Raw genomic sequence first — 18,190 nt, 5'->3', positions numbered from 1 at the left:
CATAGTTTATTAAATTCACTGTTATAGTACTGAAAGAAAAAACTAAATATTTTTGAAGCTTTGCAGTGAGTGTTTTCTTCTGTGAAAGATTTTATTGGACAATTAAAATAAATACATTAATAATACAGCAGCACGGGGGCTTAGTGGTTAGCACTGATGCCTCACAGTGAGAAGGTCGTGGGTTCAATTCCCGTGGCCTTTCTGTGTGGAGTTTGCATGATCTCCCTGTGTTTGCCTGGGTTTCCTCCGGGTTCTCCGGTTTCCTCCCACATCCAAAGACATGCAGGTTAGGTGGATTGGACTCTTTAAATTGTCCATAGTTGTGTGTGTGTGGGTGGGTCTGTGTTTGTTTGTCTGTTTGTGGCCCTGTGACAGACTGGCGCCTTGTTCTGGGTGTACCCCGCCTCACGCCCTATGACTGCTGGGATAGGCTCCAGCCCCCCCGCGACCCATAACTGGATTAAGCGGTAGAAGATGAATGAATGAATGAAGATGAATGAACATTAATACATATTAATGTTACAGCAATTTGTATTATTTGATTTCTTTTAATGCATTTTAATCTGTTGATCTGTAATAACTAACTTTTTAAGCTAAATAAATACACACAAAAAACTATTTTGGACTACTGAACTGGCGCATTTGGTTAAAAAAAAATCCCACGTTACAGCGTTGAATTAAAGTGTCATTTGTTATTTATTCTACAGTCATGTGAGACGCACACGCCCGCGGTCAGGTGAGGAAATGGGCGTGTTTTTCCCACAGGTCATTTGTAATGGAGATGATATGGGGGTGACCGTGGGATCCAGAGCGCACTGCGCAGCTGAGCCGTTTCCTTCTCGATTTTGATGCTGATGGTCTCGTTAAGGCGGCGGTTTGGCCTCCTTTTCTCTGCGGCCTGCGGGACGCCGCGGCCATTTTCATGGTCACGCCCCCGCGGGCATTTAGAGGTGACCATTTAAACCAACCCGACTCCGACGGGTTTGTTTTAAAATTCCAAAACGCACGGACTGTGCTAATGGTTTGACAATGTAAAGAATCAAACCAACCTTCCTGATTTATCAATGAGAAATGCGTAAAGTACACTTACTGCGCAAACCAGAATGCCAAAGTGCACACTAATATTGTGCGGCAGAAGATTTTCTTGCTACACATATATTACCCTCTTCATATACACTTGGTTCCTCGAGCCCCCACTTGCCTCCACTTGCTCCCCGCGGGATGGGCCCCTCTGATAGGCCGTGAGGGTGGATGGGTTTGGCCTGCAGGGCAGCGCCTGATATAAATCCGCAGCCCCCACGACCACTTCATACAGGCCACAAGACTGGAGGAGCAGTAGGTGACACATGCGCTTTTACGCACGAACAGGGGCCTTTGGTTTTTACGCACGGTTTGACGCGGCACTCCGTGACCCCTCCACGCTGCGCCATGACTCTCTCCGGTGACTCTGAAGCATCACAACACGCCGCTCTGTCTCTGGAAGAGGATGAGACCGATGCAGTGGACCACGGGGCGTCTGCGCACAAGAATCAGGAATCCAACATGGACCCGGCCTTCTCAGCAGAGTCCGGTACCGAGTTCGACTCTTCTGGCGAGAGTGACAACAGCTTCTCCGCATCCACGAAAGCCCAGAGCAGTTCTGTGAAGCCTCCTTACTCCTACATCGCCCTCATCACCATGGCGATCCTGCAGAGCCCGCTGAAGAAGCTGACCCTGAGCGGCATCTGTGACTTTATCAGCAACAAGTTCCCCTACTACAGAGACAAATTCCCCGCTTGGCAGAACTCAATCCGCCATAATTTGTCCTTAAACGACTGCTTCATCAAGATCCCGAGGGAGCCCGGGAACCCTGGCAAAGGTAACTACTGGTCTCTGGATCCTGCTTCAGAGGACATGTTCGATAACGGTAGTTTCCTTCGGCGCAGGAAGCGCTTCAAGAGAAACCCGCCCGAGTTTGGTAAAGATGGAATGATGTTTTACTCAAACTTCACATGCTACCGGCCGTATGCGCAACCATACACTCTCCAAAGTCAAATCAGCCCTCAAATCCGGTGCCTGCCACTCCCAGAGGGGCTTGCGGCGCCGCACTCTTATTACCTGTCACTACAAAGTCACAGCAAGTCCAACGGGCCGAAAGACGTGGTGGGAGCGCAACTTTGCGCAACTGAGCCAAAGCTTGACGCACAGGCAAAGTGTTCGTTCAGCATCGACAGCATCATGAGTAAACCGTCTCAAATAAACCCACAGAATCTAAACCCACAGAGCGTTCTGGGTTACCGCCATCTCGTGTCAAGGTCTTACTGCAGCCTGGTTGGTACCAGCGCTCTCGCAGGCTCCAAGGACGCCGTTTTGCCGCGGTGCCACGGCGCACACTGCTCCAGAGGAACAGCGCAAACTCTCTTCCCGACCACGCTGAAGTCTGGAAAACTTTACAGCGTCTGTGTGTGTGGATTTTACGTCAACACATATTAACTGTGCTCATTTCTTAAAGAAATATTAAGATTGCATGATATTTATGTGCCTTTTGGACATCTGACGTTGGAAAAAATGTGTAAATATGAAGAGCGATAATATATTTGTAAAACGTTTGTGCATGCTTTGTTAATGTTTATGTATTTTTATTAACATGTTAAAAATAAATGTTTCTAAACTATCAGTGTGGTTTTTCTGTCTGTGTTGATCAGATAATGTCTCTGAGAGCTCCTGTTGGTAAAGAATAAGAAAGAACTTTATTAATCCCGAAGGAAATTATTTTGTGAACAAGTGAACAATATGATAAAAATTCTTCTTGTTAGTGTCAAATGATCTATCTATCTTGAGTTTCTACACACACACACACACACACACACACACACACACACACACACACACACACACACACACACACACACACACACACACACACACACACACACACACACATGCAAAAACAAGATGTTTTTCGCAACAGCAAGTGTTCAAGATCATTTCCTTATTATTAAAATTTGTCCTTTTTGTTTATGTTAACACAATTAAAACCCCCCTACTGTTGATCGGACTTATATATTGAAAAGTGCATTTCTTATAAGATTAAAACAGAAGCTAGACCCCCCCCCCAAACCCCCCCCAAAAAAAGGATGATAATGGGGGAAAATTGGTATATTTTCCTTTACAGCTGAAAATCTTATATCAGCTCCTCTGCCCCCCCATCCATACTACCAATGATTTTAGTAGCTCCACCATAAGTAATTTAAAAAAATTGCTTTCAGTCTGTCTGTCCCCCGCCATCAACTGATGTGGTGACCTCGAGTGAAAACAAGGGAGCAGCCGAAAGGAACGCAGCTTCTATCCTGATTTGGGATGCAAGTATTCTCGATTAATCGAGTAAATAATCGGCCGGTTAATTGAGTTCAGGAAAAGGTGAATCCAGAGACCAAGATTATGCCTTCAAACGTCTTTTCTCTGCAGGCAAAAACTATTCAGTTTACTGTAAAAGTAAAAAAAAAAAATAAATAAAATAAATAAAATTCACATTTAAGAAGTTGAAGTCAGAGCATTTGGATTTTTTAAACGACTGAAAATGCATTATCAATTATTAAAATAGTTGCTGATAAATTTAATAGATTCTAAATTGCTGAATCTCTGCTGTCTGTATGTTTTCTCATATTTGCATTTGTGTCCTGTCAGAATTTGGTGATGATTATGATTTTTAACAATCGCTTTTGTTAGTTCTGTTTTGTTTGGCAGATTTAATGTGAATGTTTAGATCATGTTAGAATCATAATCTAATTTACTGCCAAGTAAGTTCTCACATACAAGGAATTTGATCTGGTGTCACTAGTACATAAACAACAACAAAATGCCACAAATACTACAAATACTACAAATGCCACCCCCACCATTAATATTATTATTAACAATCTGAACTTTTATTAAATATTAGTGTGAATTTTAACTTCGACAATATTTAATAAATTCTTTTATTGTGGAATGAACGTCAGAATGCTTCCTGTGGATCCTCGGTCTGAACTTCCATTCTTTTTTTTCTTTTTCTTTTTTTTTTGGCCTCAAAGCGGCGCTGTTTACCAAACTTATGCAGAGTTGCTGAAGGATCCAGAATGGTGCGGCTCGGTACTTAAATAAATACAAAAACAAAGAAATGTTACTGTGCTTCGGTTTTTACTTCATAATCAGTGAGGGAGAGGGAGAGAGAGAGAGAGATAGAGAGGGGCGTAAAAGTAGCGGATCCTAAAACAATTTTTGGACTCCACAGGGTGCGTGCGCTTTGGTCCGTTGCGCTTTTGTCGGACAGCAGAGTGTCCGGTTGCGCAGTGGACACAAGTCAAAGGTCTATTTTTGGTTTAAGCTCAGCTGATTGAAGGTCTTGTAAGTTCCTGTCCCTCCCTGCTATTTCTTTCTTTCTTTTCTAACTGACAGTTGGTCGGTCTTATTAGGGGTCAGGGGGGGTTGTCCTCCCGCAGAGTTGCGCTCTTTGCGTGCGCACAAGTCAGTAAAGGGGAGACACGCTGACTGCTGTCACCGATCGTCCCAGAACTGTTCAGGCTCTTTCATCCTCCTGCTGGATTAGGACGAGGAGGATGGAGACGACTCCCATCCCCGTGCTGACGGTCCAAACGGCCCCGTTCGACGACCAGCGGCCCGGTACCAGCGGACTGCGCAGGAAGACGGCGGTGTTCGAAGGGAAGAAGAATTACCTGCAGAATTACATCCAGAGCGTGTTGTCCTCCATCGACCTGCGGGACAGACAGGGCTGCACCATGGTGGTGGGCAGCGACGGACGGTACTTCAGCCGAACCGCCATCGAGGTCGTCGTGCAGATGTCTGCGGCCAACGGGGTGAGGAAGATCCGAGGAGTCCCGGTGCTGTCAGAAACCACTTCACTCATTCAAACATACATGTCCAGAGTCTGACTTACTGACAGAATGACCACCAGACAATAAGTTCAACACAGGAACATTTGGACAACTTCAGAAAGTTGAGTAAACTTAAACTGACTGAGTCAAATTTCCTAAAAGCATACAGCAAGCCAAATGAACTTAACAAGTAACATTTATGCCAACTTTTCAGTTTAGACAAACTTAATTTGTTTGAGTGTTATGAGATGAAAAAAATAGTTTCTTATCAGTATATTTGTGGAAAGAATTATATGAAAATACCTGGGGGGTTTGCCGGGCAGTTTCCATCCCCTGTTGTAAGTAATATTTATTCCAAATTATTAACTTAGTTAGACAAACTTAATAAATCTGAGTGTTCACAATTGAAACAATTTCTTTAGGTTTCCTGATTTCTTTTTTGTTTTTTGTTTTTTTTGTTTTTGGAAAGAGGAATTAGTGAGAAGTGAAAAGAATTTACTTGTACTTGTGAATATTGAAATAGTAGTTAAATGTTCTGTGTAATGTTGCCCACTACTGTAATAATTATGAAGACAGTGATTGTTATCTGTCTAACAATCTGTAGACATGCTCTTGGATGTGTGGAAAGAGACTTTAGTTTGGTTGGTAACATTTATTGCAACAGTGGTTGAGCTAGCTGTGTATTTGCACCCGTGATTGCAATCTATATTATATAAACCAAGAGGCCTCTGTATGCGTGCATGTGCATGGCTTCAATCACAGAGAAACCGGGGAGAGCTGATATTTGCCATTTGGTATGTTTATGTATTTTGGATCAAGGATGAATGCTGCGAAAACAGAAAGTTGATAGGGCAAAAAATTTTGGAGAAATTAGCAATATTGGCTAACAACAGTGAACAATGGACATTGTGCTGCAATGCACCAAGAGAGTTTGGGGTTTTAAATGTTGTTATTGTGGTTCATGCTAATTTAACAGTGTTGTTAGTGTTATTGATTTATTGTGTTGTTGTAGTTCAGTTGGTTTCGTCAGTTAAGTGTCATGTTAGTGTTACCATGAGTGAAAAGTGTAGTGTGTTTGATGTCTTCCACCACATCTCTGTTTGTGGGTGTGTAAAATTAAAAGCACCTGCTTGTGGCAGAATGCAGGAAAGACAAAAAGCTCTGTGTGCGTATGTATAACTTTGATCACAGACAAATTGTAGAGAGCTGACATTTTCCGTTTGGTATGCTTATGTATTTTGGGTAAAGGATGAACTCTGCCAAAACGGAACATTGATAGGGCTAATATTTTTGGAGAAACTATGGATATTAGTTAACAGCACTGAACAATGTGATAATTACATTCTGGACTCACATGCCATTCCAGCAGGGGGCAGTAAATCATCTATATATTAAAAGCGTGGGTGCGTGACTGATTTTATTTAGTAAGTTCAATGTAAGTACATAATATAATTGTAAATACATTAAAAATACATGGATGACAAGCAAGTGAAAACACTTATTTCCATTGTGGTCCATTTAAAAATCTAATAACAAAATAGAAATAACAATAAACCAGGGGAGACCGTGCATTTTCAGTGGCAGCTCCGAGACTCTGGAACAGGCTTCCTTTGAATGTCCGTATGGCCCCGTCTTTAAACATCTTCAAGTCTTGGTTAAAAACTCATTTGTTTGCTCTGGCTTTCGACTCAAGCTAGCCGATTCCTGATTTGGTTGTGATTATCATTTTAGCCATTTTGTTCCTGCTGTGTTTTTATTATTATTATTATTTTTTGGGTGTGTCCAGCACTTTGGGCAGTTTTTCTGTATTAAATGTGCTATATAAATAAATTTTGACATTGACATTGAATAATAATAATAATACTGATGATGATTAATAATAATAAAAATGATAATAGTGTGTATATGATAACAAGAAGCTAAACAATTTCTAAATACACTAAGACAGTAAATCAACATTTAAAAATTACATAATTAACAGGAAATAAAAGGGTTAAGTTTTTCTGCTGAAAATTATTGAGGTCTAAGATCACTCGGTGGATCAGTTCCTGCAGCAGAGTTCGTTCCGCCTCTGTTACAGAAATGATCTGATCCAGCGCGTGGATCCAGCCACATCTCAGACAGACAGAAAAAGAAAACGGAATCAGGCGGCCAGAAAAAATACAGTTAAGGCACAATTTGTCAACATTAAGCAACAGGAAAGGAGACTGACAGTGACTGACACAGGTCCTGTGGCAGGGAATCAAACGCAGGTTTACATATTGGCAACACATCTTATCCCACATGTTCTAAGCCTGGTGGAAAACAGTAGTTCCAGAAGAAGCTAAATTGTCATTGCACAATAAAAGATCCAAATGAGCAAAGCAATTATGAAAGTTTTAGCTAAAAATTAAAGTTTCTTCTGATTTAGGGATTTTATAATCCCATAGTTTGGTAAACTACACATTAGTCTAACAACTAAAACATTCTGTCTGTGAGCCATGATTGTTCCCACTGTATTTAATGATGTTAAAGACTTTTTTTTATTATTGATTAGCAAACTTAAATGTGAGGCTCTGTCATTGTTTGTCTGTCGCTGTCCTTTTACTCATGTTTACTGTTTATACACTGAATACATTTTGGGATCATTATTCTGAATGGCACATCTCAGTGCAGCACATGCAGAATAAAAAGTTCAACAATCCAGATGGGCTCAAACGAGACACTTTTAAAAACTTATATATGAACTTATCTGAACCGCAGCCAATAAATAGGAAGAGAGAGAGCGGTGGTGGAAAATCACCAGAGCTCATTTAAAACGCTTGGTCTGGGATCTTTGTGATTGGTTTGGAAAGGCTCCAAAGGAAAATCTGAAGGGAATATAATTTGTTTTTAGGACTGGCTTGTTTTTCTGCTGGCCCTGCCAAAACTGTCTTGATGTCATCCTTATCAGCACTTCCATCCATCCTGCTCTTTTTTCCTGCCAACGTATGTTCCACCCTCTCCTTATTTAGGCTCCCCTGAGCTAAGCTTTATTCTTTGGGGATACACTGTCAGGTTGGGGTAGCAGATACTCCAGCAAATAACCGATTTAATGCTCCATTTTACAGTGTTGACAAAATAAGATTTAGATTTTATTAGAAACTTTATTTTTTTATTTCTGTAGCCTGCTGGCACACTGTGTATGGATTTCTGCAGAATTACTCATGAACTGGGCACTCACCTTCCCTGTCACAGCCGTTTCCATACACACGCAGCACGCCGGATGTTAGGAGGATACACTGATGTCATAGGGTTGAATTCCTCTCCAGTGAGGACACTTTTCTTTTGAGTGGCTGATACATGGGGAATTTGTTGGATGCTCTTAAAATTAGCATGTTAAAAGTGGCATATAAATTATTAATATAACACAATGCTAAAATACCCTCGGCTGTATGAGCATTATGTTCTTTATAATTTGCAGTTGTTTAATTACTTATTAAGATCCTATTGTCTTATGTACAGTCACTTGCCCAGTTCCGGATCACTGCTGTAGTATTTGCGCCATCGTTTCTCTTAATCAGCGCGAATAAGCTAATACTTGGTACCAATGGAAAGACTAATGTTTTGTCTACAAACAATCAGAAGCTCGACCGGGTCCAGCCGTCCTTGTGATCAGCAGAGGAATCAAAACATCTGGTGTCTGCGGTGTGTGCGCTTTTTCTCACTCACTCATTCCTGCAAGTTGGAAAGTAACGTTCTCTATTAAGTAGCAAAGGTGAGTTAGCCATTCTGTGTCATTGGCTCTAGAGTGGGAAAATACTTACTTACTTGGGTAGAAAATGTCAGTGTGTTAGATCTTGCTGTTTAATTGCTGCACGCATTTATCTCCGACGTGAAAATTTGCCGGTTGCGGATCACTGAAGCAGCAGCCTCGTGTCAGTACTTGTGATCTATGTGTACTTTGGGGGTCATCTCAAAATCACAAATGGACATGAATGTGGGGGCTTTTACTTTTTCATTCTGGAGAAATCTCACCTCCACACTTAATTTTTTGCTTGTAAAAACGTATAACAGTGCCTTTAGAAACTAAGTAAATTCTCATTTAATAAGTATAATTTATATCATTTTGTGGGCACAGTGTGTATCATTCTGCATTAGAAGGGCTCCAGCCAGATGCCAGGAATGCCCCCAAAGTGACACAGAGTGTCCTGATCCAGAACCGGGCAAAGTGATCCATTTCCGGCAAATATTTCATCACACATAATGTTGCTTCACACTTTAAGTAGAAGGGCTACCCCATCCAGACTTTTTCAGCTAGATAACATCCAAATACCCAAAACAACAATACCCAATAAAGGATATTCAGTTGCATTATGGCTCCATATAGTGGGACTTTAAAAAAAGGTGATCCAGAACTGGGCAACTGTCTGTACAATTTGTACATGTTCAGTAAAGCCCCTCTATCAATCAGTCAGGTAAAAACAATATGAGGCGTTGCATGTGTGTGTATGAGCTTTTGACAAGAGCAGAAGTTGTGCAAATCAAGGAATATTTATAGATCACGTTATGTGCATTTGCAGGTACAGTCACTTGCCCAGTTCCGGATCATTGCCAGTTCCGAATCACTGCTGTAGTTTTTGTGCCGCCATTTCTCGTAATCAGCACGAATAAGCTAATACTTGGTACCAATGGAAAGATTGATGTTTTGTCTACAAACGACCACAAGCTCGACCGGATCCAGCTGTCCTTGTGATCAGCAGAGGAATCAAAACATCCCGGTGTCTGAGGTGTGCGCGCTTTTTCTGACTCACTCATTCAAGTAACGATCTCTAAAACGTAGCAAAGGTGAGTTAGCCGTTCGGTGTTTTTGGTTCTAGAGTGGGAAAATACTTACTTACTTGGGAAGAAGTGTGTTATGTCTTGCTGTTTAATTGCTGCGTGCATTTATCTCCGACGCGAAAATTTGCCAGTTGCGGATCACTGAAGCAGTAGCCTCGTGTCTGTAGTTGTGAGCCTTGTGGACTTTGGGGGTCATCTCGACATCATGAATGGACATGAATGTGGGGGCTTTTACTTTTTAATTCGGGAGAAATATCACCTCCACACTTCATTTTTTGATTGAGACAAATGTAACTTCATAAGAAATTAGCTTTGAGTTAGCGAAAGTTAGCATGTACGCTAATGTCCACAATTTTGCTCCACAGGTGTTATTAGATTCCAAAAACAACGTTTTCAGTTTTAGAAGTGTTTATTTCTCACTAGCTTTTACATAATAAATGATAAAGAGGTTATATTTACGCATAAACGAAACAGAGTTTTGCAGCTAGCTGAACCAGCCTGTGACGTCATCACGCTCAAAGGTCTTCTAAATAACTTCAGAGGTGTTTTGAGGTTCCAAAAACAGTGTTTTCAGTTTTAGAAGTGTTTCTTTCTCGCTACCTTTTACATAATAAATGACAAAGAGGTTATATTTGCACAAAAAGGAAACAGTTTTGCAGCTAACTGAACCAGCCTGTGACGTCATCACGCACACGTCAGTGAAATGTCTTCTAAATTACTTTAGAGGTGTTATTAGGTTCCAAAAACAGCGTTTTCACTGTTAGAAGTGTTTATGTCTTGCTAGTTTTTACATAATATATGAAAAACATGTCATATAAATACATAACTGAAGTGATTTTAGACAGATCTGCCAATGACGTCAGCTCTACTCTGATTGGCTGTTACCCCCACCACTCAAAAAAAAAAAACAAGAAAAACCTCCAAACAGATTGAAACAGAAAATACCTCTTAAAATAGGTCAAGTTTATCCATCGTTGAACTTGTCCAAGGTCTGTGTCCCAAGAATGTTCCCTGTGAATTTCAAGACTTTGGTAGTACTTGTAATAGGACGGCACTTATGCTGAGCACAGACAGACGGGCAGACGGATGGATGGACAGACGCAAAGCCTTCGCAATACCTGATGGCTATATTTGATGGTCTCGGGTAGAGAGAGCGGCAGCATGGTGACTTAGTGGTTAGCACTGTTGAGTGAGGTCATGGGTTCATTTCCCGCCTGTGGACTTTATGTGTGGAGTTTGCATGTTCTCCGGGTGCTCCGGTTTCCTCCCACATCCAAGACATGCAGGTTAGGTGGATTGGGCTCTTTAAATTGTCCGTAGGTGTGTGAGTGGGTGTGAATGTGTTTCTTTGTCTGTTTGTGGCCCTGTGATAGACTGGTGTCCTGTCCTGGGTGTACCCTGCCTCACTCTCTGTGACTGCTGGGATAGGCTCCAGCCCCCCCGCGACCCTTAATTGGATTAAGCAGTTGAAGATGAGTGTGAGTGTGTGGGTAAAGAGAGAGTGCATGCAGCTCTGTTAGCCAGCTTCTTTTGACACATTGTTTGCTTATTAAAAATTAGTTGTAAATTAGTCAGTGGTGACAAGATGACACTTTCACAATGGGGTCGAATTAAAGCCACAGTTTCTGTACGTCATACAGCAAGCTCAGATGATGTCCAGTTTGTGTTGGTCCTCACTAATGTCTGTGCTGTGCAGATTGGTCGTCTGGTTATTGGTCACAATGGGCTCCTGTCCACACCTGCTGTTTCATGCATCATCAGGAAGATAAAAGCCATTGGTGGTATCATCCTCACGGCCAGTCACTACCCTGGAGGACCCGGTGGAGACTTTGGAATCAAGTTCAATGTTGCAAATGGAGGTGAGGATTGATTGCTCTTTTTACAGTGCATCGAAAAAGTATTCACAGCACTTCACTTTTCCCCACATTTTGTTATGTTACAACCTTATTCCAAAATGGAGTAAATTAATTTTTTCCCCTCATAATTCTACTCACAACACCCCATAATGACAACATGAAAAAGTTTTTTTTTTTTGCTAATTTATTAAAAATAAAAAAAACTAAGAAATCACATGTACGTAAGTATTCACACCCTTACTTTGTTGATGCACGTTTGGCAGCAATTAGTCTCAAGTCTTCTTGAATATGATGCCACAAGCTTGGCGCACTTATCTTTGGGCAGGTTTGTTCATTCCTTTTTTCACCTCACAAGCTCCAGCAGGTTGGAGGGGGAATGTCGGTGCATAGCCATTTTTAGATCTCTCCAGAGATGTCAGATTCAGGTCTGGAGTCTGGCTGGGCCACTCAGGGACATTCACAGAGTTGTCCTGAAGCCACTCTTGTGTTCTTAGGGTCATTGTCCTGCTGAAAGATGAACCGTCACCCCAGTCTGAGGTTAAGAGCGCTCTGGAGCAGGTTTTCATCCAGGATATGACTGTACATTGCTGCATTCATCTTTCCCTCAGTCCTGACTAGTCTCCCAGTTCCTGAAAATCATCCTGAAAAACATCCCCACAGCATGATTCTGCCATCACCATGGTTCATTGTAGGGATGGTGCCTGGTTTCCTCCAAACATGATGCCTGGCATTCACACTAAGAAGTTCAATCTTTGTCTCATCAGACCAGAGACTTTAGTTTCTCATGGTCTGAGAGTCGTTCAGGTGCCTTTTGGTAAACTCCAGGCGGGCTGCCATGTGCCTTTTACTAAGTAGTGGCTTCCATCTGGAGCTCTGACAGAGTGACCATCGGGTTCTTGGAAACCTCCCGACTAAGGCTCTTCTTCCCCAATCCCCCTGAGTTTAGATGGGTGGCCAGTTCTAGGAAGAGTCCTGCTGGATCCACATGGCTTCCAATTACAGATGATGGAGGCCACCGTGCTCATTGGGACCTTCAGAGCAGCAGAAATGTTTCTGTACCCTTCCCTAGATTTGTGCCTCAAAACAGTCCTGTTCTACAGACAATTCCTTTGACTTCATACTTGGTTTGTACTCTGACATGCACCATCAACTGTGGGACATTATATGTAGACAGGTGTGTGTCTTTCCAAATCATGTCCAATCAACTGAATTTACCCCAGGTGGACTCCTATTAAACTGTAGGTTTAGGTTGCAAAGTGATGTACTCTGGGGTGGTGACCAAGCAATTAACTGTGCTTATTTCCAGTGCAGAAGGCTCCTGGTTCAAACCCCACCCCTGTCTGTATAAAATGAAGTTGTGTCAGGAAAGGCATCCCCATGTAAAGCTTGTGCCAAATCAACATGCAGATCCGTCTGTGGTGACCCTGACTAAGATGTAAGGGAGAAGCTGAAGGGACTTATTAAAAAGTAAAGTTAATGTAACGCAACCTCCTGCAAAATATCTTTTTTTTTGTTCAACTTCAGGAAGCATGCAGTTAAATGAACTTGCTTTTCTGAGTTATGTTATTGGTTCACTTAAAAGATCACTGAGTCGTGGAGACTACATTCAGAGGGCTTCACGATGCCCATGATGGCCCTGTGAATATGTGGCGAGGACCTTTGTTGCCTCACCAACTGTGAACTGTTCAAAATTCAGGAGTGACACGTGCAAAGCCCTGCACCTCACATGAGGGAATAGTGACACCCAGCGAATGTCTTGTGAATTCCCTTGCAAATACCGTTCGCGAGCTGTCGCAGTTAAGTGAGATAGGACCCTTAGGAGCCCAGTGACTGAATGAGGCCAGAGTGCTCCAGAAAAAAAGGTCCATCAAAGAAACCTTATGGAAGAAAACAGATGCAGAACATTTGTGTTTTAATTTACTGCTCAGTTTGTAGCATAGTGTAGACAGTCGTTAGCAAGATCTGCCAGATGGTATTAGCAGCACCAGCTGATAAACAGCACATGTGGTATTTCACACATAAAAATACTGCCCCAACATGTTCACAGACAGCAGTAGGAAATTGCAGTGCGCATTATATATTAAAATGGACACAAAAAAGACAAGCGCTAAAATACTTTAACTACAGCTTTCACTACTGTTGCTGCTGGGAGCAGCCATGTTGGATTGTGAACTCTGAGTATGAGGTTCGAACAAGTTGATGAGTTGGAATTACAGCTTCAGTGGGGCATAACTGGAAAGTAGGATGTCAGAGTATAAATTTAACGCAACACAACTCTAAGTGTACACTTAGTTGCCAGATACTGTATAATTCTACATTTTGTTTGTACGGCAGGTCCATCTCCAGACACAGTGATGGAAAGGATCTACCAAGTGAGCCGGACACTTGAGGAGTATGCTATTTGCCCCGATCTCCGAATTGACCTCTCCAGGCCGGGACGACATGATTTTGACCTGGAGAACAAGTTTAAACCATTCAGAGGTACTTTGACAACCTGCATAACTGTAATGACTTTTACAGTATAAACAGTGAAATCTACTATGCTCTAATCATCCCTTCTCTGTGTTTGTAGTGGAGATCGTAGACTCAGTTGAGGTTTATCTGCAGCTGCTGCGAAACATTTTTGACTTCACTGCCATAAAAAGTCTCCTCACAGGAACAGATCAGCTCAAGATACATATAGATGCCATGAACGGAGGTAAAACCAAATTTTGCAAATCCTCCTATAGCTCAGGAGCTGTTGGTAATATTACTGTGGAGACTTCATGAACTCTCCTCTCCTGCATTGCAGTGATGGGCCCTTATGTACGTAGGATCCTGTGCGATGAGTTGGGGGCCCCTGCTAACTCTGCTGTCAACTGTGTTCCTCTGGAGGATTTTGGTGGCCGACCACCTGAGCCCAATTTGACTTATGCCACCTCTCTGGTAGATGCCATGAAAGGAGGTGAATTTGGCTTTGGAGCTGCATTTGATGCTGATGGGGTAAGAAGGATTTTCTCATGTGTCTTCTGGGAAATTGTAGTTGAAATACATCATCTTTTAAAGAAAATCCTTCTCTGTGCCACTCCACTATGAAGCGGAATATAACTGGCGATGCAACAGACAAAAGTTAAACTATGACCTCCTGTCACAGCTACAGAAGCCTATAAGAGATGTCATGGGTGTCTTGGTGGCTTCTCTCACTTCTTGCATGGCTACCCAGTTTTTGAGGAGTGCCTACTCCATATGGAATTACCATATACCGTGGGGTAAAAAAGTATTTAGTCAGCCCCTGATTGTGCAAATTCTCTTACTTAGAAAGATGAGAGAGGTCTGTAATTTCCAACATAGGTACACTTCAACTGTGAAAGATAAAATGAGAAAAAAAAATCCAGAAAATCACATTGTAGGATTTTTAAAGAATTTAATTGCAAACCATGGTGGAAAATAAGTATTTGGTCACCCACAAACAAGCAAGATTTCTGGCTCTCACAGACCTGTAACTTCTTCTTTAAGAAGTTCTGTCCTCCACCTATTACCTGCATTAAGAGCTGTTGAAGGACACCAGGAAGAAAATTGTAGACCTGCACCAGGCTGGGAAGAGTGAGTCTACAATAGTCAAGCAGGTTGGTGTGAATAAATCAACTGTGGGAACAATTGTAAGAAAATGGAAGACATACAAGACCATTGATAATCTCCCTTGATCGGACGCTCCATGCAAGATTTCATCCTGTGGGGTCAAAATGATCATGAGAACGGTGAAAAAAATCCCAGAATTACACGGAGGGACCTGATGAATGACCTGCAGAGAGCTGGGACCAAAGTAACAAAGACTACACACTATGCAGAGAGGGACTCAAATCCTGCAGTGCCAGGCGTGTCCCCCTGCTTAAGCCAGTACGGGTCAAGGCCCATCTGAAGTTTGCCAGAGAGCATATGGATGATCCATAAGAGGATTGGGAGAATATCATGTGGTCAGATGAAACCACAATAGAACTTTTTAGTAAAAACTCAACTCATCGTGTTTGGAGGAAGAAGAATGCTGAGTTGCATTCCAAGAACACCATATCTACTATGAAGCATGGGGGTGGAAACATCATGCTTTGGGGCTGTTTTTCTGCAAAGGGGACAGGACGACTGATCCGTGTTAAGGGAATAATGAACGTGGCCATGTATTGTGAGATTTTAAGCCAAAACCTCCTTCCTTCAGTGAGAGCATTAAAGATGCAACATGGCTGGATCTTCCAGCATGACAATGATCCCAAACACATCGCTCGGGAGTGGCTCCGTAAAAAGCATTTCAAGGTCCTGGAGTGGCCAAGCCAGTCTCCAGACATCAACACCACAGACAATTTGTTGAGGGAGTTGAAAGTCCATTTTGCCCAGCGACAGTCCCAAAACATCACTGCTCTAGAGGAGATCTGCATGGAGGAATGGGCCAAAATACCAGCTACAGTGTATGCAAACCTGGTGAAGACTTACAGGAAACATTTGACCTTTGTCATTGACAACAAAGATTATGTTACAAAGCATTGAGTTGAACTTTTAATATTGACCAAATACTTATTTTCCACCATAATTTACAAATAAATCCTTTAAAAATCCTACAATGTGATTTCCTGGATTTTTTTTTCTCATTTTGTCTCTCACAGCTGAAGTGTACCTATGTTGAAAATTACAGACCTCTCTCGTCTTTCTAAGTAGGAGAACTTGCACAATCAGGGGCTGACTAAATACTTTTTTTGCCCCACTGTAGTACCATACTGCTTGTATTTCTTGATGTTTGATCAAAACGAAGTCCAACACATATTCAGTGACTTGGAAAAGTTTGTTTCCATCGACTGACTTTTTTTTTTTTTTTTTTAAAGAAAACTGCCTGTAAAAATGATGATTTAGTTGTAGTACTAATGGTTCCTCAGGTGTTTATTGTTTTGGCTTTATTTTCATTGATGCCATATTGCACAAATTAGTTTTCAGTCTTAACTGGTGTAATTTTAGAAATTTTATTACAAAGAAGTCTGAATTCTCTCTTTGTCAGTTTGACGTAAATATAAATTAAAATGTTCAAGGTGGCACAAAGTTTTTCACAGCACTGCAGACAGCATCTGGTCATTCACTGACCTCGACTTATGGATGATGCTGTGATCTTTATGCAGGCTCGGACTGATAATCTGTGATTTTAGGCATTTGCCCGGTGGGCCGCTGCACGTTTAGACGTGCGTGGGCCGGCCTTCCAATATTTATAGAGATTATGGAAATATACAGTGTTCTCGAACCGCGCGCTGCTGTCAACATGAGGAAAGTCCGTGATCGGTGAAGCTACAGCATTTAATCGGCGCAGCTGCAGAGCCACTTCCTGAATTTGTGTCAAAATAAAAGTTGTGTAGTGTTTCATACACGGCGCAGTCTTATTCTAGGTTTCAGTTTTGTTTCCGTTTGATCACACAATGGAGACTTACATCGAGCACAATGATTGACATGACCAACAGCCAATGACAATTGGAGAAGCATACCGGGTGGCCAGTCAGATTGCAGGAAGAGCAGGCGGGCCGCTCCCGCCCCTGTGAATGGATTGAGTCCTCGGCGCCTGGACTTCTCTCCGCTCTTCTAGTGATACAAGGTTGGAATCGTTTCTTTTATCTTAATTAACTGTGCTTTACTTTTGTTAATCTTTAAATGCAACAGCTACGGACTTCAGCTCCTTAATTTGCTGCTGTGTGAATCCTAGCAGTGGTTACACATTACCTCTCTCTCTCTCTCTCTCTCTCTCTCTCTCTCTCTCTCTCTCTCTCTCTCTCAGTCACTCACACACACACTTTGGAGACACAAAAACTTTTTTCCGCTTGTGTGCATTTGCTTCCGTTTTGTCAGACCCGGTGCCAGAAAAAAAAATATTAAGGGGGCGATGAGTTTATCACAGGGGGCAGGGTTGCCCCCCCCCCAAAAAAAAAAAAAAATTGTGCGCACCGGAGGAGACGTGTGCTCGTGTATTTACGCTGCACCATTGTAAGAGACTGACCAAGAGTGAAGAGTGATGACAGTATTTTTTTAAATTATTATTTGAACGTATAGACCCTCGGTCAAGTGATCTCTTGCATACCACAGAGCCAGTGTTCTGTCGAGATGAGGTGCGCCAACTTTCGACACTCTGAGCTGTGATGTACCTTGGCATTGTCCAATAGGAACGAAGCGTCGGGCCAAAACACGGAAGACTCATGGCAGAAACCACTGATCTCTACAAAATGGATTGGACCAATCCGATTGGTGCAGAAACCACTAATCTGTACAAAACATTAACGTGTGACAGGACTGCTCATTTATAGAGCAGTTTTCTGAAGAAAAATCATTGGAAATGTTTTTTTGTTGTTACCTCAAAATTTCTGATTATTGTTAAAAAAGTTTAGAACACTTGTAATTAGAATAGGTAAATAAATCAATAAATCGTTCTTTAGAAACCTTTCATCTGTATTAAAACCACCTGTTATTTCAGATTAGATAATTTCTTGTTTAACATAAGGAACCTCAGACATTTATTTCTAGACAAATAAAATTACATGGAAACTTGTATATTTTTTGAAGTCTGGTAGATTATTTATATCTTATTTCAACCAGAAATACAAACACTAAATAAATACAAGTGTTTATTATAAATGCAAAAGGAAATAATTTAACAATGACTGCAGTGTGATTGTAAAGTAGGAT

General features: G+C 41.7%; 2 protein-coding genes across 2 annotated transcripts in view; both read left to right on the top strand.

Moving 5' to 3' along the window:
• Window positions 1-1,309: 1,309 nt before the first annotated feature.
• Window positions 1,310-2,416, top strand: foxd5 (forkhead box D5). The gene is given in 2 exon segments (XM_034169573.1): window positions 1,310-2,292; window positions 2,294-2,416. Coding segments are annotated over 2 exon segments (987 nt in total). The 5' UTR covers window positions 1,310-1,428.
• Window positions 2,417-4,401: 1,985 nt separating this feature from the next.
• pgm5 (phosphoglucomutase 5) overlaps window positions 4,402-18,190 on the top strand; it is a 92,113-nt gene continuing 78,324 nt past the window's right edge. Inside the window, exons 1-5 of the mRNA XM_034170520.1 lie at window positions 4,402-4,835; window positions 11,350-11,512; window positions 13,844-13,990; window positions 14,082-14,207; window positions 14,301-14,491. Coding sequence (XP_034026411.1) covers window positions 4,578-4,835; window positions 11,350-11,512; window positions 13,844-13,990; window positions 14,082-14,207; window positions 14,301-14,491 — 885 coding nt within the window. The 5' untranslated portion in view covers window positions 4,402-4,577. The remainder of the gene's footprint in view (window positions 4,836-11,349; window positions 11,513-13,843; window positions 13,991-14,081; window positions 14,208-14,300; window positions 14,492-18,190) is intronic.

Source organism: Thalassophryne amazonica, chromosome 5 (genome assembly GCF_902500255.1).
Source record: "Thalassophryne amazonica chromosome 5, fThaAma1.1, whole genome shotgun sequence".
Lineage (NCBI taxonomy): Eukaryota > Metazoa > Chordata > Actinopteri > Batrachoidiformes > Batrachoididae > Thalassophryne > Thalassophryne amazonica.
Note: the sequence above shows the minus strand (reverse complement) of the source record. Positions and strands in the feature narration are given on the sequence as shown.